The sequence below is a fragment of the Chrysemys picta genome, chromosome 6, assembly GCF_011386835.1.
Source record: "Chrysemys picta bellii isolate R12L10 chromosome 6, ASM1138683v2, whole genome shotgun sequence".
In the NCBI taxonomy this organism is placed as follows: Eukaryota; Metazoa; Chordata; order Testudines; family Emydidae; genus Chrysemys; species Chrysemys picta.
The window spans coordinates 68,082,314-68,108,423 of NC_088796.1; the positions used below are offsets into that span (position 1 = coordinate 68,082,314).

General features: G+C 41.4%; 1 protein-coding gene across 19 annotated transcripts in view; it reads right to left on the bottom strand.

Annotated features, from left to right (window-relative positions):
- PJA2 (praja ring finger ubiquitin ligase 2) overlaps positions 1-26,110 on the bottom strand; it is a 193,716-nt gene that overhangs the window by 120,479 nt on the left and 47,127 nt on the right. For all 19 annotated transcript variants that reach the window (XR_010588822.1, XM_065550295.1, XM_065550294.1 and 16 more), the window contains 3 exons: positions 16,404-16,589; positions 6,579-6,764; positions 3,871-3,982 (listed from right to left, as the gene is read on the bottom strand). Coding sequence is in view for 18 of the 19 variants with exons in the window: in XM_065550295.1 (XP_065406367.1) it covers positions 3,871-3,982; positions 6,579-6,764; positions 16,404-16,589 (484 nt within the window). In the remaining variant the exon portion in view is untranslated. The remainder of the gene's footprint in view (positions 1-3,870; positions 3,983-6,578; positions 6,765-16,403; positions 16,590-26,110) is intronic.

Consider the following 26,110-nt stretch of genomic DNA (forward strand, 5'->3'; position numbering starts at 1 on the left):
AACGAAGCCCTTCTCATTGCTACAGCAGATGGCATAACTCAAGAGGAAGCATCTGCCATGTCCAAAACTGATTATAGTGACATCTTTGCCTCTAGATGGACTTCTGCAATGAAAGTCTTAAACTCTTCCCCTCAAGGATTCTGGCAACTTATCTGTAAATTTTGCTATCACTTCCCAATTTATAAACTTGTACTTTGACAACTCGCATTTGTAAGGACAAGACTGAATATATTTTCCTCTCCAACAACTCCAATCTTTTAGAGTCCTTTTCTTTTGGTGTTGATTTATATCTCCTCTGTCTTAACCTCTCATTTGCCAAAGTTATGACATGAAAGTTAGGCGCTAGATGCAAGTAGAAGTGCTCAAAACCATAGATAGGCACGATTTCTCTTATTAGTGCACTTCGTTGTGGGTGGTAAGGCTACCAGAGTGTTCCTCAGAGAGTCTTTGCAGGTTCCAAAATCACTTCAATTATGGGGAAAGCTACCTTCCCTGGAGCGGAGGACTGGAGAATATTCAGCAGCTTATGGGTGTTCTCCTGAACAACTCAGCCTGAACGCCCAAGGCTGAAGCCATGCACCTCAGGAGGTCCTGATACGATTTAAAATCCTCAAGCATGGGGGAGGAAGAATCCAGCACCTGGAGATGAAGAATAGGAAGAAGCGGAGCCAATGGAATCTTCTGTGGTGCCTGTAAGAACAGTTCAAGCTCAATCAGTTCAGCAGGAGTAACCCTTGTCTGTGGCTGCAGCATGCACCGGCGTCGTCATATGCACTGAAGATAGTACCTGCACTGAAAAGCCCTTCAGTACCGAACAGGTGGGCAACCTCAACTCTGCGCCCTAAACTGGAAGAGGTGCAGGAAGCTGTCAACAACAATGTCCAGTCTTTAATAATTTCACATGGCGCAAAGGACCCCGAAGAAGCAGCCATCACACCTGAACATTCCTGAATTACTGGACAGTCAGGAACAGACAGGCAAAACAAGTCTGATACTGCCCAATATGCCAGAGTACAGAGTCAATAGTACAGACCTCTCACCTCAGTACCAGAGAACAAGTAGACATCCCTGCTCTATCAATTGAATCAGATGAATCACGGTCTTGGTCTGCACTCCTCTTAGAAGGGGAAAAGAAACCTCTCCTACCTCTGGAACGACCCTGGTCCATTTTATGAGATCTCTGTCTAGGAGGACCAGAGGAATGGAAACAGTCTCTCTTCCTCCTGGAAGAGGAATCCTTACCTGGCCAAACAACAACCTGTGCTGGCTCAGATGCCCACTAAGGGGTCTGGCAATTTGTGGAGGTCTCTAGTTCTGAAGCAGATCTCATGATCTGCTCCAGAAGGTACTGCTTCAAGTGAAAGCTTCTGGCCATCTGCATTTCTTTACCTTTCTCTTCTTGAATGACTTGCACATTTCTTTAACGTGCCCTTCCCCAACAAGTCTGAGGTCACTATAAGCGTTCGCTACACCACACAACAGTGAAGGCATCACACCAGGCAAAATCCTAACTAACTATTAGTAAACTAAACCTAGGGGTACTTCTACACGAACTACAACTAACAACTATATACAGGGGGGAAAACCCCACAGACAGCAATGTGAAACAAGGCATGAGGTAAAAACCACAATGAGCACTCTGACTCAAGCTCTGGACAGTGAGAAGAAACTGACGCAGGTATGGGTAGGATCACCACCTGTACGGATACTGCTAAGCAAAGTTCTCCAGCTTTGGTGTGCTGGGTGGGTACATACCTGAGTGGAACACTTGGATGCAAACACTTGAAGAAAAACCTCCAATGATAAGAATTCCACAGCCTCCCTTGGTAGCCTATTCCAATACTTAACTATCCTTAGATTTAGAAAGTTTTTCCTAATATCTAACCTAAATGTTTCTTGCTGCAGATTAAGCTGATTACTTCTTGTCCTACTTTCAGTAGGCATGAAGGACCACCAATCACTATCCTTTTTATAACAGCACATTTAAAGACTCATCATGCCCCTCTTCTATCTTTTTCTCAATACTGAACACACACAGTTTTTTGTTGTTGTTTTTTTAAAAAACCTTTCCTCATTGGTCAGGTTTTCTAAACCTGTTAGAATTTTTGCTGCTCTCCTCTGGAGTCTCTCCCATTTATCCACATTTTTCTTTATGTGTGAGCACCCAAAACTGGATGCAACACTGCGGATGGGGCCTCCACAGTGCTGAGCGGAACAAAACAATTGCCCCTTGTGCCTTACATACGACAATCCTGTTAGAACACCCCACAATGATATTCGTCTCTTTTGCAACTGCCTTACATTGCTGGCTCATATAACACCCAGCTGTACTATCACCTAGGCAGTTATTCACCCATTTTGTATTTATTCATGAGATTTTTCCTTCTTACGTGTAGTATATTTCACTTCTCTTTATTGAATTTCATCTTGTTGATTTTCAGACCAATTCTTCAATTTGTCAAGGTCTTTTGAATTCGAATCCTGTCCTGCAAAGTGCTTGCAATCCCTAACAACTTGGTGTCAAGTGCAAATTTTATACGCATAGTCTCTATTCCATTATCCAAGTCAAAGAAAGTCAAAGAAAGTAATTAGGTTTGTCTGGCTTTATTTGTTCTTGACAAATCCATATTGGCTATTACTGATCATTCAATTATCCTCTAGGTGCTTACAAATTGATTGTTTAATAATTCGTTGCAGTATCTTTCCAGATATAGAAGTTTTCAATTATAAAAGACATGTACTGTATGCCCCTTCCAGTCCTCCTGCATATCACCCATCCTCAATGAGTTCTCAAAGATAATTGCTAATGGTTCAAAGATTGCTTTAGTACCCTACCATGAATTTTGTGAGGTGCTGCTGACTTGAATACATCTAAGTTATATAAACATTCTTTAACCAGTACTTTCTCTATTCTGACTTGTATTCCTTCCTAGTCTTCGTTAATATTAATTGTGTTAAACATCTGGTCACCATTCACCCCTTTTTAATTGAAGGCTGAGGCAACACAGTCTTCTTGGTGTCATCCAGCATTAGTTCTCCTTCCCTGCTAAGTAGTAGACCTACACTGTACTGTGTCTTTCTTTGCGCCCAAGGTATTTATAGAACCTCTTCTTACTGTCTCATGACCCTTGCTAGGTGTAACTCATTTTGTGCCTTAGCCTTTGTGATTTTGTCCCTACATGCTTGTGGTATTCATTTATATTCATCCTTAGTAATCTGGCCATGTTTCCACCTTTTGTAGGATTCCTTTTTGATTTTCAGGTCATTAAAGAGATCATGATGGAGCCATAATGGCCTCTTGCTATTCTTCTTCTTCTTCTCTTTCCTTTGCATCAGGATAGTTTGCTGTTGTGCCTGAAATACTGTTTCTTTGAGAAACTGCCAGCTCCCGTGAATTCCTTTTTCCCTTAGATTTTTTCCCCCAATGGAACCTTACCCACTAATTCTCTGATTTTCTACAAAATATTCTTTTTTCAAGTCCACTGGCCTTATTCTGCTGCTCTCCATCCTTCCTTTCTACAGAATCATGAAATCTGTCATTTCATGATCACTTTCACCTAAATGAATGATGCACTAGGAAATGATAACACACTAGCAAATGTATCTAGCTCACTGTTTCATACTTGTTTAGATCAGCAGAGCTTACAAGAATAAAAAGTAGTAAAAATGTATGTTATTAAAAAGTGAGTCGATATGAATCAATACACACAGGGACCATATCTGTGGAACACACTGGTGCATTACCACTCAAAACAAAATGAAAATTGTCATCTTTAGGCTCCTTTAAGCTAGTCTGGTGATATGGTTTTAGTCATTTTAATGTGTTTCGTTTTTATTTTTACACAGAAGTCAGAAACCGTAGTTCAATACCTCCATGGCCTGTGCCAAACGCTCCTCCAGTGCCATATATGTGAGAAACTGAGGATCCACATAAGAAATGGCTTGAGCAACTCCTAGGCCATCACCAAATTCATCAAGTAGTCTGAAAACACCAAAAATGCAATATTAGGAAACAGAGCCTCCATTTTAAGTGGAGCCTTAACAATATTCAATTGAAAAATTACTTGGATCTGTCAGACAAAAACCAGACAAATCCTAATGAGAGAGACAAGGTGTGTGAGGTAATATCTTTTTACTAAACCAAAGATATTGGTTCAATAAAAAATATTGCCTCACCCTCTTTGTCTCTCTAATATCCTGGGACTGACACAGCTACAACTACACTGCATACAAATCCTAAGGAGTGCATAAAAGCTGGGTTTGTATATGTCAATTAGAGGATGTTTGTTAATCTGTCAGGAGTATGCCCATTTGAAAATTTTATGCTTCATGTCTCTGCATACAGATGCTGAGATAGACTAGACACTGTGTGTCTATACTTGTTCAAAAACATTTACTTCTATTTTAAGTAAAATTGTGCACTCTGCAATGGAACAACCCCGTATCAAGCTTCTGACACCATTTCTGCATTTATATCTGATGCTTTTCTATATTATGCTCATGAAAAATAAAAGCAATTTATTTTAGAGCTACTTTTTATAATTTCATCAGTATAATTTAGTGACAACGCTTTGATATGAGCAGATATTGCAAGATGCAGGTATCAGCATTTGCTAAGTATAAGGGATATGCTTTCTGTATTCTTACCATCCCTAAAAGATATTACCTATTTTTTTTCCCCAAAAAATTGAGACAAGACTTGGGGTTGTGCCTTTTAGGTCTCCATGATGCTAAGCCACACTCTGAAAGCTCTTGCTCCCTCCCCCAACAAAAAAAGGTTATTTCCTGCTTATTTTTTTACATTAGGAACTCAGGTCCTGTCTCACCTGGAAGAGACTGTGATGTCACCACAACAATAAAAGTGAAAGGTGAACTATTGTAAAGGTAGGACTTGTAATTAGGCTGCTTAAAACTCTGTTTTTGTTCACACTTTTGAACTTAAATACCTAAAATTTTTGAATGAAAACTATTCTAAAAATTCAACATCCCACATTTTCAATTAAGGGCTGAAAGTTAACACTGTACTTGTTCACACCTCCCACCCCCACAAAGTGGTCCCTCAGCCAAATCTTGGAAAAAAGACTTGATATTCCTAAGGTTTAAAAAAAAATTGAAAACCAACACACACCCTTACCTTTGTCACCAGATTCAGTTATCTGATAGATTTATATAGTTTAAAGCCAGAAGAAATCATTAGATCATCTAATCTGACTTCCTGTTCATCACAGGCCATGGAATTTCATCCAGGTACTCTTGTACTGAGCCCAATAAACTGCATTAACCTAAAGCATAACTTGTGGTTGGCTGCTTTTCTGAAAAAAATGCTGTAACCAGTCTCAATTTAGACAGCAAGAAATGGAGAATCCACCACTTCCATTGGTAGTTTGTTCTACTTGTTAATTGCCTTCATTGTGAGAAACCAGATACTAATTTTTAAACTTGAATTTGTCTGACTTCAGCTTCCAGCCATTGGTTCTTGTAAAGCCTTTCTTTGCTAGATTAAACAGCTCTTTGGCACCCTCTATTTTCTCCGCATACAGCTACTAATACACTGTAATCAAGTCACCTCTCACTCTCCTTTTGGATAAGCTAAAGAGATTGAACTCCTCCTTAAATCTCTCATTCTAAGACATTTTCTCCGGCCTTCAATTTATTTTTGAGGCTCTTTTCTGCACTCTCTAATTTTTCAACTTTCTTTTTAAAATGTAGCTACCAGACTGTATGCAATATTCCAGTATTGGTCTTATCAATGGCATATGGAAGTAAAGTCATCTCCCTACTCCCACTGTAATTGTCTTGCTATTTTGCAATATTTCTAAGTAATCTGAACACAGAAATGGAAAGAAACATGTTAAACAGCATCATAAAAATGATTTCTATGTGCATAGCACTGAAAAGAGAAATAAGACAAGGTTTATAATAAAAAGAACAGGAGTACTTGTGGCACCTTAGAGACTAACAAATTTATTAGAGCATAAGCTTTCGTGGACTACAGCCCACTTCTTTGGATGCATACGCGAAGTGGGCTGTAGTCCACGAAAGCTTATGCTCTAATAAATTTGTTAGTCTCTAAGGTGCCACAAGTACTCCTGTTCTTTTTACGGATACAGACTAACACGGCTGCTACTCTGAAAGGTTTATAATGCAGATCTAAATCCCTATAATTGCAGAGGAGTAACTACAATATAAAAACCTTTACCAAGATCATATATACTTCAACATTCAATTAGATGCATATTCTTATGTAATCAAAAATTTTTATAACAACATTTATATAGGGGCATTTATCAACCTGGAAATGAATCCAAAATTACAATCCTTGGATCTCCAATACATCAAAACTATCTTAAATTTGAAGCTGATCAATATGACACAATGTCTTAGTCTTCTTGTTGGAAGAAACAGCACTTATTGCAAGTTAAGCCTGAAACTGCAGTATCATCAGCTTGTTTAAGCAGTAGAACAATACTCAATTTGTAGGCCTCCTAAATATAGCACGAAGTGCAAAATGACAGAATAACTAACTACTAATATCGTCTCACACAGAGAACCCATCACTTTTATGCACAGATGCATACCTCCACTCCATGTCTAAGTCTTCACTCATACTGGAGTCATCCTCAAGGTTGTTGTTCCCATCCAACATGAAAAATCCTGGATGCACAAAATGGCTAACTGGATCATTTTCCTCATCACTGCTACTTTCAATTTCTTCATGGTACTGCAGCCAAGGAATCTCTCCCTCCTCCAAAGAGGTCTGTTCCCTACAAACAAATATTAGAAAAGCTGTAACTTAAACAAAATCATTGCTAAAGTAAATGTAAATAATGGAGGATACTTCTTTTACTCTTAAGGGCTGTAAAAGCACCTCTCTCATTCCTAGTCTACACTACGAGTATAGGTTGAATTTTGCAGCATTAGATAGATTTTAAGAGCCCTTTAAGTCGACAAAAGTGGCTTCATCGTGTGGACGGGTGCAGGGTTAAATCGATTTCTGTACTCCTCCCCGATGAGGGGTTTAGCGCTGAAATCAACCCCACTGGGTCGAATTTGGGGTAGTGTGGATGCAATTTGACGGTATTGGCCTCCGGGAGCTATCCCAGAGAGCTCCATTGTGACTGCTCTGGACAGCACTCTCAACTCAGATGCACTGGCCAGGTAGATAGGAAAAGCCCCGCGAACTTTTGAATTTCATTTCCTGTCTGGCCAGCGTGGCGAGCTGATCAGCACAGGTGACCATGCAGAGCTCATCAGCACAGGTGACCATGGAGTCCCAGAATCGCAAAAGAGCTCCAGCATGGACCGAACGGGAGGTACTGGAACTGATCGCTGTATGGGGAGACGAAGCCGTGCTATCTGAACTCCGTTCCAAAAGACGAAATGCTGGAATATTTGAAAAAATCTCCAAGGGCATGAAGGACAGAGGTTATAACAGGGATGCGCAGCAGTGCCATGTGAAACTTAAGGAACTCAGGCAAGCCGACCAAAGAACCAGAGAGGCAAATGGCCGCTCCGGGTCAGAGCCCCAGACATGCCGCTTTTATGATGAGCTGCATGCCATTCTAGGGGGTGCCCCTACAACTACCCCACCCCTGTGCTTCCCTTCTCCCCCACCCCTCCCGGGCTACCTTGGCAGTTATCCCCCCATTTGTGTGACGAATTAATAAAGAATGCAAGAATTTGAAACAACAATGACTTTATTGCCTCTGCAAGTGGTGATCAAAGGGGGGGACGGGAGGGCGGTTGGCTTACAGGGAAGTAGAGTGAACCAAGGGGGCGGGTTTTCATCAAGGAGAAACAAACAATACTTTCACACCGTAGCCTGGTCAGTCATGAAACTGGTTTTCAAAGCTTCTCTGATGCACGGCACGCCCTGCTGTGCTCTTCTAACCTCCCTGGTGTCTGGCTGCGCGTAATCAGCGGCCAGGTGATTTGCCTCAACCTCCCACCCCACCATAAATGTCTCCCCCTTACTCTCACAGATATTGTGGAGCACACAGCGAGCAGTAATAACGATGGGACTATCAGTTTCGCTGAGGTCTAACCGAGTCAGTAAACTGCGCCAGTGAGCTTTTAAATATCCAAAGGCACATTCTACCACCATTATGCACTTGCTCAGCCTACAGCTGAATTGCTCCTTACTACTGCCCAGGCTTCATGAACCATGAGAGCAAGGGGTAGGCTGGGGTAGGTACGACCGCACGGTGCTGCCGACTGGGAGAGCAGCCTGAGGCAGAAGCCTTCAGCTGGCATGATATTCCAGACAGGACTGAATCCCTATTAGACGAAACTTAAAGAAGAGAATGACCTGGAGTCATTCCCATTTTTGTCCCATCTGCCCGGGTGCCCCCGACCAACCTAACCAAGGTCGGCCAGGAGTACCCATGGGATGACGACAACGGTTAGCAGTCGTATTGCACCGTCTGCCGTCCGCAAGGCAAGGCAAGGCAAGGCAAGGCAAGGCAAGGCAAGGCAAGGCAAGGGGATGCTACTGTGTAGCACTGCAGGAGACATACGGTGACAGTGAGCTGAGCGGGCTCCATGCTTGCCGTGGTATGTCGTCTGCACGGGTAACCCAGGAAAAAAGGCGAGAAACAATTTTTTGCAGTTGCTTTCCCGGAGGGAGGGGGGGGGGGGGCCTGACGACATGTACCCAGAACCACCCGCGACAATGTTTTTGCCCCATCAGGCATTGGGAGCTTAACCAAGAATTCCAGTGGGCGGCGGAGACTGCGGGAACTGTGGGATAGCTACCACAGTGCAACTCTCTGAAAGTCGATGCTATCCTTGGTACTGTGGACGCACACCGCCGACTTAATGCGCTTAGTGGGGACACACACAATTGACTGTATCAAATTGATTTCTAAAAAATCGACTTCTATTAAATCGATCTAATTTCATAGTGTAGACATACCCTCAAACTCAGAAGAACTACACTCTGAATCCAATGATGTCTGCCAGGATCCTAAGACAATAGCTCCAAGAGGTATCACCTGTCCCATTTCCCAAAAATCAGGGCCCAGTGACAGCTATAATTCTGTGGTCATGGAATTATGCTTTTCCCCAAGATGCCACAGAAATCAGCATTTTTACTGCAGAACTTGCTATTTTGTTGCAGACAGAATCAGGCATTTGTCTCCCTGCCCTGCCAGGATCCACTTTCCTGCTGAATTTTGCTATCTATCTTTCCCTACAAGAGGGCACTTAACTGGATTACAGTGCATGCTCTTTGAAATGTTCCATGGAACCAGGAAGCAAGGGATTGGTGACCAAGAATAGGAGTCCAGCTTGCAACAGTGGAGCTGGAAAGACTAAATTATAGGCTGGCCAACTGGCCTGTCTGGAAAATAGCACTAAACTGTTCCATTTCCTTTGCTACAGTTAATACAAGGCAGGCAGAGAGAGGCACTCCATTTTCTCACTGGCAGATTTGTATATGTTGTGTAAAATTTACACTTTGATTGTTGCCCCAAAATTTGTACTTTTGTACAGTATCAATAATAGGGGGAAAAAGGAGTACTCTGATCATAACCCTTTTGGACTGATTGTGTGAAGTCTAGTCAGCATAATATACATTGTAAACAAAAAACAACTTAAAATTGTACTACCCCACTGCAAGTACGTATGTCCAGTTGTTGGTATACTGGACTGGAGTTAGGAGTCTACCTGGCTTTGCAACTGGACTTGCTGCATGACCACGAGCAAACTTATTTTTGTCTCTATGCCTAAAACATCCTTCACCTAGGATTAAAACCTGCCTACTCCTAACAGGGCTATTATGGAATTAATTTGGGATATTTGTAAAGTGCTTTCAGATCATAATTGCTATAGGAGAATGAAATGTTATTTCAGAGTTGGATACTTTGTACTAAGGTACAAATACATTTTAGTTTTTTCAACATTAATACAGTCTGTGTGTCATGCTCACTTTTGGTTTATCTTTTAAATACATTTTCATTCCTATTTTGAAAACTGTTGATGGTGTTTCTCTTCATATATTTCTATCCATAACCTGATCGAATAAGGTGCTTATCCTTGGAGAACTGAAATCTACTTAGGTGGACATGCAAAACCTACCAGCTACAAAAACGAGGAGTCCTTGTGGCACCTTAGAGACTAACAAATTTATTTGGGCATAAGCTTTCATGGGCTAAAACCCACTTCATCAGATGCATGGAGTGGAAAATACAGAGGCAGGTATAAATACACAGCACATGAAAAGACAGGAGTTGCCTTACCAAGTGGGGGTGGGGGGGTGGGGTCGGTCAGTGCTAATGAGCCAATTCAATTGAGGTGGAAGTGGGCTATTCTCAACAGTTGACAAGAAGAGAGGAAAATCACTTTTGTAGTGCTAATGCATGCAATGTAATCAAGGTGGCCCATTTCAAACAGTTGACAAGAAGATGCGAGTATCAGCAGGGGGGAAATTAGTTTTTGTAGTGACCCATCCACTCCCAGTCTTTATTCAGGCCTAATTTGATGGTGTCCAGTTTGAAAATTAATTCCAGTTCTGCAGTTTCTCGTTGGAATCTGTTTTTGAAGTTTTTTTGTTGAAGAATCGCCACTTTTAAGTCGGTTATTGAGTGTCCAGGGAAAATGAAATGTTCTCCTACTGGTTTTTGAATACTACTATATCAGTATACTATAGTTGTTCCATTGGCAAGTAACTTGTGAAAACAGGCGATACATTTAAATGATTCTGAAATCCAAATATTAAGTAGGAGTCAGTCAGATGGAGAGCAGAAGGAGAAGCTCCACCCACCATCAAACCAAGAACTACATACTCTTGTTGCCAAAATGAGATGCTTCACAGCTCCAACTGCTAGAAGCAAGCCTAATTAAACAGCTGGCACACATCTCATTGTAGTTTGGCACAAAGTAAAAGGAAAAGCATTGGATTTAGCATCTGCTCACCCTCATTTTTTGCCACAAGCATATAGCTACTTGAGCTAACGGGGGCCAATTTTAGGTCTCCTGATACTGTTTTATCTCCTAGAAGATGGCAAAACATTGCATTTTAAGTTCTGGAGTGACTGCACCGTGATCATCATATTTATTCCTGATGTTTTTATTAGAAAGGCAGTGACAATTTGGAGAAAGTTCAGAGAAAAATCAACATGAGTGATCAGGAATTATTTAATTAGGATAGTACACAGGGATATAGCCAAGACTAAAGAGGTGAAATTAACAAAGCAAAATTTAGGCTGAATCTTAGGAAAAGCTTTTTTACATGAAAATTTAACTTGTGCAATAATCTCACAAGGTAAGTGGTGGAAACCCTGCAACTTTGGACAACAGGTACTAGGCTGAACAATGCACGACATTGGATACAATGTGGCATTGAAGGGAGAGGGAGGAGGTGCACGACAGGTGGAGTTACAGAAGAAGCTAATAAGAGTTAACATTTGCCAATTGTTACCACAGAGTTATCCCAACTGGCCTCTAAGGCCTTGCTTAGAGTAGAGAAATAGGTGCCTTCTTCAACCAAGTTAGTTCAACTTAAAACTCCATGTAACATCAACATACACACTACTTCAGCTTGATTTTAGCAGGTTGAATTATAGGTGAAATTGAGCTAAAAGGTGTAAAACTGTGTTTACAATGGTGTTAAATGAGTTTTTCAATAAATTTGAACTAGCTCAATTGAAAGAAGCACCTTTTTGCTTAGTTTAGAGAACACCTAAACTCTTGCTCACCTTTTAAAAAGAATTATAAGTTTTCAATTAATTTTTCATTGAAAGGGACCCCAAGATTAAATTTGATAAATTACTAGATACATAACTGAGAATAAAGTTGAATATATTGACATCACCCACGTTACTGTTCTTTCAGGTAAGATAGTCTTGAATAGAGTTTAAAGAAATGTAATTAAAAAGTCAGTGTTTGGCTCTATATTGAACACTCACTTTACCAGTCAATGAGGGTCAAGGTGTGTAATTGCCATCAATGGGCATTTGAAGGTGCTTCTGTAATGGAAAATTGAGGTTATGGGCCTCCAGGAGTCCCCATCCCCAGAAATCAGAAATAAGCCTGATTCCTTGCAAGAAGATAGAAGGAACCATTTTATCTGCAGCAGAGGACAGATAGCAGGAGACAACTCAACTGCTGCCATTGTTGTGCCTCTCCTGGAATCTCGGCAACTATCAGAGGTTGCACGAATAGGACTCAGTAAGCTACATTACTGGGGTAGGGTCAGGAAGATACTCTAATATTGCCATGATGGGCTCAATACAAGTACCTGAATAGGAGAGAACAGACACCAACAAAACCCCTGAGATGTCACCTGCCTGTAGTCCCCTTCCCTACACTGGGCACAAACTCCTCTCATATACTACAGTGATGATGGCAATATAAGAACTTATAAAGAAATGAACAAGTTACATCATGAGGAAAGGGCCAGCTCTGCCCAGGATAATCATCTGATCTGATTTTCCCCATTCCCTCTCTCCTGTTGCATTCAGGGTTATCCTGGCTTCTCGCTGCAATCTAGTGGTCCCTTTGAACTGTAGAAGGCAGAGTGAGACAAAACAGCTTCTCCCACCTCAGCTATATGCCCTCTCAAAAGGGTGGTGGTGCTAAATCCATGTCTGACAGGAGCAGGGATAGGCAAGGAATGCTAGGTAAATACAGCCCACACCTCTGCTCACCATATACTATACTTTAAACAGGCTGCCCCACTGCAGTGAAAAACTGGGATAACCATGTTTGTAGCAGAAGAGAGAGTGTAATTCATGTTCAAATTCATGCATCTGGTAGGCTGCAGATCTCCCTAATCTCCTTGCAGAAGCTATAATATTCTGACAGAGTTGTTAGTGCCCAGGGAGATGTCTGGCAAGAGGGAAGAGGGCAGAAGAGAAATATTGCTGCAGGTGCTCACTCCCTTTTCCCCTCATTATTCAGTATATTTTGCGTACGCTGTCTCCCAGCAATACAGGGTTTCAAGTATTTGGGAGTGTAAACCTGCCCTCTGCTGTCCTTCAATTGCTACTCACAGACCTATATGGCCTTCCCCAACAAGGGCAGTAGGTGCGCTTTATCCTGCTGCAATTAGGTGATTATAGGGGCCCTGCAATCCCATGGTTTGCCTTTTTTTTAATTTTTATTTTTTTAATGTGGCAGCCATACTTTTTTCTGTGTGCTGCAGATCAGGGAATTATTGAGGCTAACTACCCTGTAAAGACTGTACTGTATACTGTTTTTAGAATATATGATCTTCACTTCTGACACACACTGCAAGAGTCCCAGCTTCTTGGCTATGTAATACAGAATTGTGTGATTTCTGAAGAGAATGCAGAAATCTCTTTTTCAATTGTTTTACGGTTCAGACAGAAAGGATAAAAGCCCTTATGTCTATATTTTTATTCCAATTTAGAAAAAATCCAGCATATGAAGTGGATGAATCACACTAAATCTTGGCAGTTGTTTGCAACAGGTTATTACCCCTGCTCCGATGCTAGTTAAGCAACACTTTTATTCATTCACCAAGTGTGAAGGCAGAGGCCTTGAAGAGACCACCACTAATAATAGGACTATGGGTATTGTGTGGCTGTTGTACACAACACTGTCGACCAACATGACAAGCCACAGACACTACTTTGATGAAAAACAAAATTCAGGTGGTAAATTTACCATGCCAGAGTGCTTGCACTGTGCTGGCCACAAGCGATCTTTTGCAACACAGCAATGGGACTCTAGTGCTTGTCAGAGGGGAAAGCTAGTCTAAAAAGACTGGGTATATTCACATGATTATTCTATTTCACATAGCAAATACAGAAAAAAATGTATTCCCTAGGGTATTATAAGATTATAATTCAATCAGTTTGTTGATGCCACCGACCTCAAGAGTGCAATTTGAATGTCTTGAATTACAGAAAAAACCTCCAGACAAAGACTTGTGCAGCCTTTTAGTCAATAAGGTAATTGAATGCACACTACAGTGCATGTCCAAGGTAAAATTACCTAGTTTTTCTTAATCCATTTCCTTCTGCATTACATAGTCAATGACTTTTCTAATACGGGGCCTCGAATGCTTACTGATCTTCCAACTATGACAACCCAAATGGCACATTGGGAAGACACAAAGTCTGGCCAAAAATATAGAATGTTAAGTTAAAAGAAAAAAAAAAACAGTAAATGCTCAAATTTTGTTTCAGTTTTCAATCCAGATTTAATATATTTTAGACAATTACACAAGAAATGCCCTGAATAGAACACAAAAGATAGTTTCACTGTCATTCATGAGATATTTGTGTTTTTATCAAAAAAACTCCTCCTTCCCCTGCCCGGGCCACCAATAACCCCTAAGAGAAAAATCACAGCTTTATTTAAGAGATTGTATATTATAGACTCCTTCTTAAACTAAATATCCACCTTAGGGTACACTTCCCTTGCAACTTTCAAATCTCATACACTTTAAGTTCTTGATTAATAGAAAACATCCTGTAGCACCATTAAGGGATTAAAATAAAATAACTAAGTAGTATTAAAGTGGATTTATGTTCCTAATCTGATACAGTATCTCTGCTATTTACTGCCTCTTTCTGGATTTAGAGCCAGTATTTATTAGTACCAAATATCCCTTTATTGCCTACATCCCACTCTGCTCTAATCTCTCCAAATTGCCTCGCAGAGTGTTACACCTCTACCCTGATATAACACTGTCCTCAGGAGCCAAAAAAATGTTACCGCCTCATAGGTGAAACTGCGTTATATCGAACTTGCTTTGATCCGCCGGAGTGCGCAGTCCCGCCCCCCCCCGGAGCACTGCTTTACCGCATTATATCCGAATTCGTGTTATATCGGGTTGTGTTATACCGGCGTAGAGGTGTACTATCTGTTTTTCAAGTTTTAAAATTTATTTTTTGTCAGTAAATTTGATCAGATTTGAATTTACACTACAAAAAACACTCAGACTAATTAATAGGCAAATTCCTGCACAGCAGCCTGGACACAGAGTCATACAAGGGATCTCCCACAGGAACAAAACAGACCCCATATGCCTGAAGACTTCTCCAGACACAAATGAAATTTCTAGAATACAGAATTACCTCTTACTTCAATTGCACATGCTTAACCATTGTGACAGAAACAGCTTTGCAGATCAGTTTGAGAAGTGTTGATTTAGTAAATTATTCACCACACTATTATTGTCACTAATATAGCAGCACTATATAAGCATACCAATTATTTAAAAAAAAAAATCAACATTTTCAAACATCAGTGCCTATATTTGGTCACCTATAGCCATATTTAGACATCTAAATCATCTAAATTATTATTTTTTGAAGTGTTGAACACTTGCAATCCTCAAAGACTGAAATCAGGCCATTCTGATTTAGATTCCTACAAACAGATATAAGTAACCAAATTTAGGCACTCATTCAAAATTCTTGACATATATTATTATTTAACAGACTAAAAAGAGTAATGGAAAGCCACACACTTTCACCCAAAAATATACACTGAATAACCTTTCAAATGTGTAATCTCCCAGGGTGAGTGATTTATTTGACAGGCGAATAAAATGTCAGGTTCTCCCACCATCAATGTTGCAAAGGCAGAAAAAATCTTGTGTTTGGACTGGTAAGTTTTTAACGGTATTTTTGCAAAGCTGTGCTAATTCATTACACCTGAAGTTTATAAAGGCCAGAACAGAGATAGCCTAATGGTAGTGATTTTCCTAGGAAAGAAGGACCTGAGAGTGTGGAAGAGCAGAAAAACCAGGAGTGACTACTGTCGCTCAAGGCAGAACTCTCTAGTCAATTAAGAAATAATAATGACTGGTTAAGAGGAAAGTTCTCAGCTGGACGCCTCCACAGTTTGCTTTGAAGAACAAAGTTGCAACAGTTATTGACACACATGAGTGAATAAACAAAGAACTGATGATGGCAAATTCCATGACCAGAGGAGGAAGAGCAACCAGGTAAAGAGAAGAATTGGACAGAAAACCATGGAAGTAGATTTGTAGGAGAAGGTATCTGAAAAGCAGTAAATATATGCAAAGAAGAAGAGTGTTCATTACAATGAATTTGGACAAAGATAATACAGAATCCACTCTCACTGTTTTAGTCTAGTAAGTCTCTTTTGTTGCTTGTGCAATCATCAGTATTTCTCAATAGCATTACAGTATTACTATAGCTATCATTCAGAAGTCAAGAATTACCAACAGTGGGTCTGTATGAAACACCAGAGTTATTTCCTATTCTAAATATAGGCAAATACTGCATTCTTTCTGATACAACCATAGTAACTGCTGGTAAATTAAGTTTTATTTAAAATGGCAACAATTAAATATACTGTTGGGTACACAGCATGTTATTAATTCTCACTTATTAGTAGAAATCACTTTCTGAAATACAAAAAAAACCAAACAAACAAACAAAACAAAAACAAAAAAAACATACCCGCCTTGGAAACAGAAGTCTGTGTTTTCCTCTTCTAGGCCACTGCTGTTGCTCTGCACTTCAGGTTCACGTTCCTCCCTGCCTGGCAGAGTCTCCCAGCTTTCATCGCTGGAGGATTGGTCTTTTTCTGTAGCAGCAAAATAGGAGGGCAAACATGCAGACCACTCCCCATCACTGCATTCAGAACTGCAATTTGAGACAAGCCAATGTTGTGTTTAAAGTATTGACAGGTTCAAAAATAAATAAATAAATAAAAGCCAAAGTTAAAATCCATTATTAGCTATTTCACGAAAAAGGTAGAGAACTGTTTCTAAATATAAACAATATTTCTGAAATACATTCATTTTGTACCATTCATGTATCTTACCATTATGAATAAAAGCTGTTGCTTCTTTATAAAAAGGAGGATTTGTTTATCTTCTTATAACACTATGATTTTTTAAAACCATGTCCATATTATTTAGCACAATTTTTCATTTTTCCCTCCTCCATCCATGTTTGCAGAGTCCATGAAATACCTTCAAAATATTCACTCCAGATACTATATAAGAACCCTTTCTCTCGCTGCCCTGGGAAAAGAAAAAGGATGGCAAGACCCTTGAGAGGAGCCAGAAGGATACAAGTGAGTGGCAATGGCCTCATTTCCATGGCATGCAAGACTTCACACCTGGACATTGATCCTCCACTTCTAAACACTATTTGGTACTTTTAAAAATAATCTCTATATGTGAATGAGACATCTAAATTGAAGGAACAGGAGAAAAAACCTGAAGATTATTAGGTACATGGGTCTAAAACAGGGATGGGCAAACTACGGCCTGGTGCCACATCAGGCCCTTCAGACGTTTTAATCCGGTCCTCCACCTCCTACCGGGGAGCAGGGTCTGGGGCTTGCCCCGCTCTGGGGCTCCAGTCGGGGAGCAGGGTAGGGGACTTGCCCCACTCCACGTGGCTCCCAGAAACAGTGGCATGTCCCCCCTCTGGCTCCTACACATAGGGGCAGTCAGGGGGCTCCACATGCTGCCCCTGCCTCAAGCGCCACCCCCATATCTCCCATTGGGGAACTGCAGCCCATGGGAGCTGCAGTGGTGGCACCTTCAGCTAGGGCAGCGTGCAGAGCCGCCTGGCCACACCTCCTCATAGGAGCCGGGGGGGGGCAGGCCACTGCTTCTGGGAGCTGCTTGAGGTAAGCGCCGCCCATAGCCTGCACTCCTGACCTCCTCCTGCACCCCAACCACCTGCCCCAGCCCTGATCCCCTCCTGCCCTCCGAACCCCTCGGTCCCAGCCCAGCCCACCCTCCTGCACCCCAAATCCCTCATCCCCAGCCCCACCCCAGGGCCTGCACCCCAACCGGAGCCCTCCTCCTTCCCCCCCTCGCACCCCAACACCGTGCCCCAGCCCGGAGCCCACTCCCACACACTGAACACCTCATTTCTGGCCCCACCCCAGAACCTGCATCCCCAGCCAAAACCCTCACCCACTCCCACACCCCAACCCCCAATTTTGTGAGCATTCATCGCCTGCCATAAAATTTCCATACCCAGATGTTGCCCTCAGGCTAAGAAGTTTGCCCACCCCGGTCTAAAAGAACCAATGGCAGAGACGTTTTTCCTGAGAAAAGGGTAAAGATTGAGGAAGTTTAACTTTCACCCACAACATAGTGCAATAAAAGAGCACAGTAGATGATATCTGACTGGATGTTACTCTCATGGCTTATAGTAGCATTAAAATTGTAGAGGCATTAGCTGAATCTCCAGAAGTAGGATACGTAACTTGTCAAACGGCACCTTCTGTAAAGCAATTTGCATAGCTCTTGGATCTTTTGCCCGATCTAGGACACCTGCCTAGATCGAAGCAGAGATAATGGAGTATGTCATTCAATAAAAAAAAAATCACAGGAAACTATAATGGGTAATCAAGCAGAGAGTCTGTAATCTGATGGAGAAAATCTCTTATTTAAGACACCGGCAGTCCTGGGACAGCTGCAGGTCAGGATTTAGTCTGCTAATCATTATGAAGTTGACATTTGAAATTTTACCTTCTTCCCACCATCAAACTTATTTGGGGAAATGAAGAATTAAGTTTCCTTCTAATAATACATACCCATGCTGACAGAATTTGCTGAAGCACATGTTTAACCAAATAGCACAGTACATTGGAAGCTGTACATGATAAATGCAAGCTGAGGGAAAGATGTTGCAGGATCTGTAAATTCATTTATCCCCTATTCTCTCCCAAGAGATATCCACAGTTTTATATTGTGTCTGGCCATGCATGCTGAAACTACATGGTAAATAAAAGCTATCTAGTAAGTGTCCAGTAAAGTTAGAAGTCCTATAAATACATCTAACTGTCCATCTGATCTATGAATAGTTATTCCCCAGAGGAAATAGTTCCATAAAGCTGGAATGTCACTTCAAACTGTCTTCAAGAGTCACCAATAAAACAGCAGGTAGAAGTTCAACAATATCCCATTTGAAAAAGAAATTTGGTAAGTCCACGAGAGAATGCTGTAAAGATAAGTTACATTAAAAATGAACAGATCAAGTTACCACGAGTGAAATCAACTAATTATTCCCAAGCTTCCACAGTCAGTCATCTATATTCATCTTTTCACTGCACAATATAAATTATTTACCCTTTGTGTGTTAGTAGCATATAACCAAACCGATAGCACTGGTATTCCAAAGCTTAACAGTGACAAGGTTAAAGCCCCATCTACAGAACAAAAGGGAACAGTGCTTTCACCATGTTTAAGGACAACCTGATCCTGACACACTCTCAGGAATCAGGCCTGCAGCAGAGTTAATCTCCAAATAACCCCATCAGTACAGCTGGCCTGCAGCAGCAGGCTGCCTGATTTGGCCATGCCATCTGACTGGCTGGAGGGGCCACCAGGCTGGCTCTTAAGTCAGCAGCAGCTGCAGGCTGGCTACTCAACACCCACCATAATGCCCACTCCTGTGTTACCTTGTTCCTGCTACTCCTGTCTGGCTCCCAGCCTTGCCTCTGTCCTGTCCCGTCCCTGCCCTTCCTTGCCTCTTACCCTGCTCACTCCAGTTCCTGACCTTTAGTCTGACCATGGCTTTGACTTATTACTGTCTCCAGCTTGCCCCTCAGCTCTGGTATCCAGTTCCTAGCCTCTGGTTTAACCCTTGGCTTTGACTTTTACTACTGACTCTGGCTTGACCTTTGGCTCTGGTATCTAGCTTCTGATCTCTGGCTTGATCCTTTACTCCAGCTTCTTTATACTGATTCTTGCTCTGACTCTAGTCCTTGGTTCCTTACAACCGCTCTGATCACTAGGCCTGATGCGCGCCCCGATACCTAGGTTAAACCACCCTCAGCCGTACCAGCTTACACACACCTTTACTTCTCGTATGTATGAGCCCTCCATCACGAAGGATTTTGAGTTATTTTTGAACTGTGTGCTTTACAGGGCTGTGACGTTGAACTCTATATGATTTTATGAAAATATGCTAATGTAACTGGAATATGCTTCATGCAAAAGGTCTTGTAAGGTATCATTACAAAGCTTATAATCTACTGAGTGTGATCATCCTATTTGTATAAATGTATCACTCTTGTATCTGAAACTAGAAATATGAAATATAACTCTGAGGGCCTATTGTAATTATGCAAAGTGTGGGCCACTAATGGTGGTTTGGAATCTTGATGACTCCCATTAACTGTGACAATTGACTGCAGATGGCTCTGTTTTACCTGTAAGTCTTCCTGTATAGGTGTGTGCTGTGTGCTGGCAAGTGGGTAAAGAAGTCTTACAGTGACATGTGATCATGTCACCTGAACTGGAATCCATCTTTAACCTAATGCTTGTCCACTGGGGGGGGGGGAGGGGAAGGACCCAGAGGGACAAAGGATTCCCACCGTATGCAAAAGATATATAAATGGGTGGAACAGAACAAAGTGGAGAGCCATCATGAGAAATCCTCTAGCTACCACCTGAGCTGGAACAAGGGCTGTACCAGGGGAAAGGACTGTGCTAGACTAGGAAGGCATTCAGTTTGTGAAAGAGACTTATTGAAACATCTCTCAAGGTGAGATTTTTACCTGTATTCAGTTGTATTACTGTATTAGACTTAGATTTGCGTGTTTTATTTTATTTCATTTGGTGACTTACTTTGTTCTGTCTGTTACTACTTGGAACCACTTAAATCCTACTTTCTGTATTTAATAAAATCACTTTTTTCTTATTAATTAACCAGAGTATGTATTAATACCTGGAGAAGCAAACAGCTGTGCATCTCTCTCTATCAGTGTTATAGAGGGCAAACAATTTTTGAGTTTACCCTGTATAAGCTTTATACAGGGTAAAACGGATTTATTTGGGTTTAGACCCCATTGGGAGTTGGGCATCTGAGTGTTAAAGACAAGAACACTTCTGTTAGCTGCTTTCAGTTAAGTCTGCAGCTTTGGGGTAAGTAATTCAAACCCTGGGTCTGTGTTGGAGCAGACGGGCATGTCTGGCTCAGCAAGACAGGGTGCTGGAGTCCTAAGCTGGCAGAGAAAGCAGGGGAAGAAGTAGTCTTGACACATTACTTGGCAGTTCCCAAGGGGGTTTCTGTGTTCAACCCGTCACAAGGGCTTTCTAGGATGACTCTGCTCATCTACCCATTCAGCCACATGAAAGATTCTGGCATGATCTCTTATAATAATATCCAGAGTCCAAATCCAAAAGATTAAGGGCAAACAGCTGAGACCTAGCTAAGTTAGGGCACCAAGAAAAAAGTCACACCATTAAAAATAAAAAAAAAATCATAGTAGTATCTCCCTGTATGGAGAAATCCACTTGCAGCAAAAAATGACTTAAGGTGGTAGAAACCCACTGTTTTAATGGGGAAATGTCAACTTGAAAACAAAAGTTTGTATCCATTAGTGTCACAAGTTCAAGTTACTATAGCAAACCCAAAACTCTCTCTCGTGTTTTGTTTTACATGTTTCAACACTTTGCTCCAACATCTGAGATGTCAATTTTTAAGTCAGGGTTAATACTAGTGTCAATGCTAATACCAATCCAGCTTGGGCTTTGGTGCTACTTTCTCTGCAGAGATCTCTGGAGTCACCTGCTAACAGATGGAGGGCTGGAAGATGTGGGCTTGACTGTCAGAGGGATGTTCAAGCTTGGCTCTTCTGGATCCAGTCCCACTCAGATTGCTCCAGAAGATGGAGCTTCAGCCTTGCATCCCTCAACTTGCAGGTTCTTTCAGAAAATGAAAGGCAGACAAAGCATGTGCTTTGATGCAACACTCTCCCAAGAACAGGCACGTGCAGTACCTATCTTTCAGTGGAACTAGCTGACTACTAGCCTGCAAGTTTCGAGCCAACCATTCTCAGAGCCCCTAAAAAAAGCTACGTATGGGAAAGTGGTTGTACAGGAGGGTCTGCAAGCAAATTCTGTTTGACAAATGCTAGAACAGACTAGGTAATATAGAATAAAGATAGCTCTGAGGCATTTCAGAGTGCTTGAAGAAACATTAGAGAAATTTAGCCAGAGCTAAAGCCTAGTGAGTCAGCCATCAGACAGATTCTATCTTGCTGCCACATACTGTGGCTCCCCTACCCTTTATGCCCTTGTATGGGAGCATGAGGCAGCAGAGGCCACATGCACAGCCCTGACAGATGCTACTAAAAAACCTCTAGTTTTGCGTCCATGAGGCACATCTGTATCTAGAGTGGGATCTGCCCTAACACATAACAGAAGAAGAATAACTGTTACAGGTCATTCCCATCCTCCCTCATGTTAGTATTCCTCATAAGTCCACCCAAAGGCATTAAATAAAAGGCTTGACCTTTTGAATCCATTTACAAGGTCTTGAAGATTTCATTCTTTTGTTCAATCAGTACTTCTTGCAATATTTTAGTTACAAGAGTTTATGCAGACAATTTTTCATACTGTAAATCCCTCATAAGTGGTAAAAACATGAACTGGTAAATGGGTCTGGCCAAGGAGCATAAAGTAGTAAAAAAATACAAGGCCAATTATATATCAAGAGAGAAGATTAGATCTGTGGTTAAATGCACTGAAAATTGGACCTCCAGAGATTTGATTTCTATTTCCAGCTCTGCCAAAGACTTATGTTATTTTGGCCATGCTGCTTAACTTCTTTGGGTAACATTTTCAAAAGCACTTAAGTCTTACTAACTTTTAATGGGATTTAAGTGGTTTTGAAAATGTTACCCATATTGACTCAATTCCTCAACTGCAAGATGAGGATACTTCCTTAACTTACAAGGTTTTATGAAACTAAATTAATTACAGTATATGCCCATGTATCCAAAACACTATTAGCCGAACCTTTGCATTATTCAGATCCCTTCCTTGTCCCCCCGCACAAGAGATATGATGCAGAGGTCATGTATATCATGTTGGGGCACAAGGAAGGAATTTGGATAATCAAGGGCTTCAGATAATAGAGCAGAGCCACCCTCCCCCGTTCCACCAGCACTGTGAAGAGGAGGATGAACCCCCGGCTGTGAGGAAAGTCATCCTGAGGCTAAATGGCTCCTGCAGCAGTGCAGGGAAGCGGGCACTGAAGCTCTCTTGTCATAGGAGAGAATGGGGGTGTGACACCAGAGCTGCAGAGGGCTCCCTGCACTTCTGCAGTCAGTGACACCCAATCCGTGCAAGAACAAGCAGTTGTGGTTGTGGCAGAGCAGAGTCCTAGCTGGGGATCTTGGCACTGTTTCACCAGGACCAAAGCCTCCCCACCACACCCTTGCACCTACAGAGATAGGGTGTCACCTGTCTTATGGCAGTGCAAGGAGCCTTCTGCAGCCCACTGTCATGGGAATGAGCAAATGGTGCAGAGCAGAGACCCCCGGCGAGGATGACGATGACAAGTCCCCAACTGTGGGGGAAGTCCACCCTGCTGCTGAATGGCTCCTGCCCTCTTGATTATCAGAACTCGGGATTATCCAAAGAAAATCCATGTTATCCATGCTATTTGGATAATCAGAAGTATACCGTAGTGTTTATGAAATACTCAGCTATTAAAAGCAATGAATGTCTTTTTTTTTTTAAATGTATAGGCTTTAGGATGTCATTTTTCAATATAAGGAGGAAAATAACTGTTTGGCTGATAATTTTTTTATGTTCTCTCCCTTTCCCACTTTGTCAGTTAGTACTTCATATCTGGTTAAGAAATCTCTAGTGTAAGCAACATGGTGATAACACAGCTATTTTAGAAATAGAATGATTTATCTTTTGTGGCAACCAGGAGCTATATACAGAGATGCTGACTGATGCCATCACCTCCCAAAGATTAGAGTGAGGGATCATCATCATCCAAAAGAGCAAAACCACAAGCAAAACTAAAGGAGAGAAGCTCCACATTGGCAGATATAGAATATGAGGCTAGCTGATACATATGACAAAGCTGTCCTTTTCTCAATAAAGTAAAATCTGTCAAACCTAGTCAACTAGCAGGGTGCATCAAACAGTAGTAGATAAGCAGGGAGAAGATGAAGTTACTGCAAAAGAACTAAGTAAAAAACAATATTTTTAAAGAACAACAGAACACATGAAAGATAGCTTGCAGGATACGAAGACTACTTAGATTTTAAGCTCTTTGGGGCAGGGACTGTCTTTTTACAGTGGCTAGCATAACAGTGTCCTGATCCATGAAGGGGGGGCCCTCAATGGTCAATCAACAACAACAACAATAATAAATAATAGATTCCCAAGGGAACAATGCTGCACTGACCATAGATGCTTAGAGAATTAATTAATAGATACTGAATAATGACTTCAACTTGCAGACCTCACTAAGGGTTCAGCTGTGCAACCCTTACTCACACTGACTAAGTGCTCACTTAGCGTCCTACTGATTTCAGTGGGACTCCTTGTGTGAATAAGTGCTCATCAACACATGAGTAGTACAACTGGGCCCTAAAAATAAATAAATAAATAAATAAATAAATTAATTAAATATTTTCTCTGCCCAAAAGGCAGCCAGAAAATGGTTGTGGGAGCACGAATGTTGCCACAGATGTCCTTGGTCATCAGTCACCTAGAGCTTGTCGCTCTTGAACCCTTGTTCACTATTATTTAAGGCACAACTGTTATCATAGAGAACTGTTACTAGCTACAACAGCTTGTAAAAGACAAAGGAAGTTGGCAAGGGGTAAAGAGGGAAATATATATTTATCTTGGAAGACATGAAAGTGAAACTTTGATGGAGAATATCATACAAGTCCCAAATAAAACACCACCCAAAGGGAGTTCAAGAATTCCCTCACAGCAAAGGACCTTCAACTCCCTGACCAACCAGGCTGAAGTGTCTAAAAGAAATTACCAAATTACATAGGTGAATAATTAACAACTTGCCCCTTTTTCCTCTACCCCTACCAGTAAAAGTGATAGCCCTCAGTGGTAGCTAGGGTGCTCTGAACCTCTTAACACCCCCTTACCCCTTGGTCACTTATTTAGGGACCTAATTTAGGCGCCTACATTTGTAAGCTTTGGTAGTAGTTTTAAAAAATTGCCTTGGGATTTTTAGGCTAGAAAGTGCTATATAAAACACAATTATGGATGGCCTGTGAACCTTAACTCTGTCTTTTTAAATTTAATACAATGAGGCAATCTTCCATTAATGTCGTTTTGGTAGTTAATATCTTTATAACAAAAAAAAAAAAAAACAAATACAGCAACAAGTTGAAGGACTATTTTAAAAAGATGTTTAAGATCTCAACAATTTAGTAACCATTTTAGAATTCTTCCTCATTTGGGTACTACACCTATGTTTTTATCTAGCTATGGATATTTCTTCTATTTATAGTTCTTGCAGATCAGTATGATCATTAAAACTTCAATGAGGATTATATCAGCAGTTGGTCTTTCTTACAAGAGTAAATTAAAGAGCTAATACTACGTGTCATTCTCAAATACAGAAATTACATTTTATGCATTTTGTAACATTTAAGATTTACTCACAGCATAAGATGCTTATGCATGGTGGATTTGCTGGAGATTTGCCAGGCTACACTAACCACTAGTGTGCTGCTGTACACAGGCAAACTAAAGAGTGAAAATGAAAAGTGCAATGTATAAGATACTCGTCAATTTCAGTCTACAGCTGGCTACACTGATTGGCAGTGAAACTAGTCAGAAGCTATGGGAAGAAGGAGAAGTCTTCTAAAAGTTATATAGCAGGAGAGGCCAAACTTACTGACCCTCTGAGCCACATACAAAAATCTTCATAAGTTAGAGAGCTGGGGCACACGTGCCGGGGCTTGGGGCTTCATAGAATCATCATAGAATCATAGAATATCAGAGTTGGAAGGGACCTCAAGAGGTCATCTAGTCCAACCCCCTGCTCAAAGCAGGACCAATTCCCAGCTAAATCATCCCAGCCAGGGCTTTGTCAAGCCGGGCCTTAAAAACCTCCAAGGAAGGAGACTCCACCACCTCCCTAGGTAACGCATTCCAGTGTTTCACCACCCTCCTAGTGAAATAGTTTTTCCTGATATCCAACCTGGACCTCCCCCACTGCAACTTGAGACCATTGCTCCTTGTTTTGTCATCTGCCACCACTGAGAACAGCCGAGCTCCATCCTCTTTGGAACCCCCCTTCAGGTAGTTGAAGGCTGCTATCAAATCCCCCCTCATTCTTCTCTTCTGGAGACTAAACAATCCCAGTTCCCTCAGCCTCTCCTCATAAGTCATGTGCTCCAGACCCCTAATCAT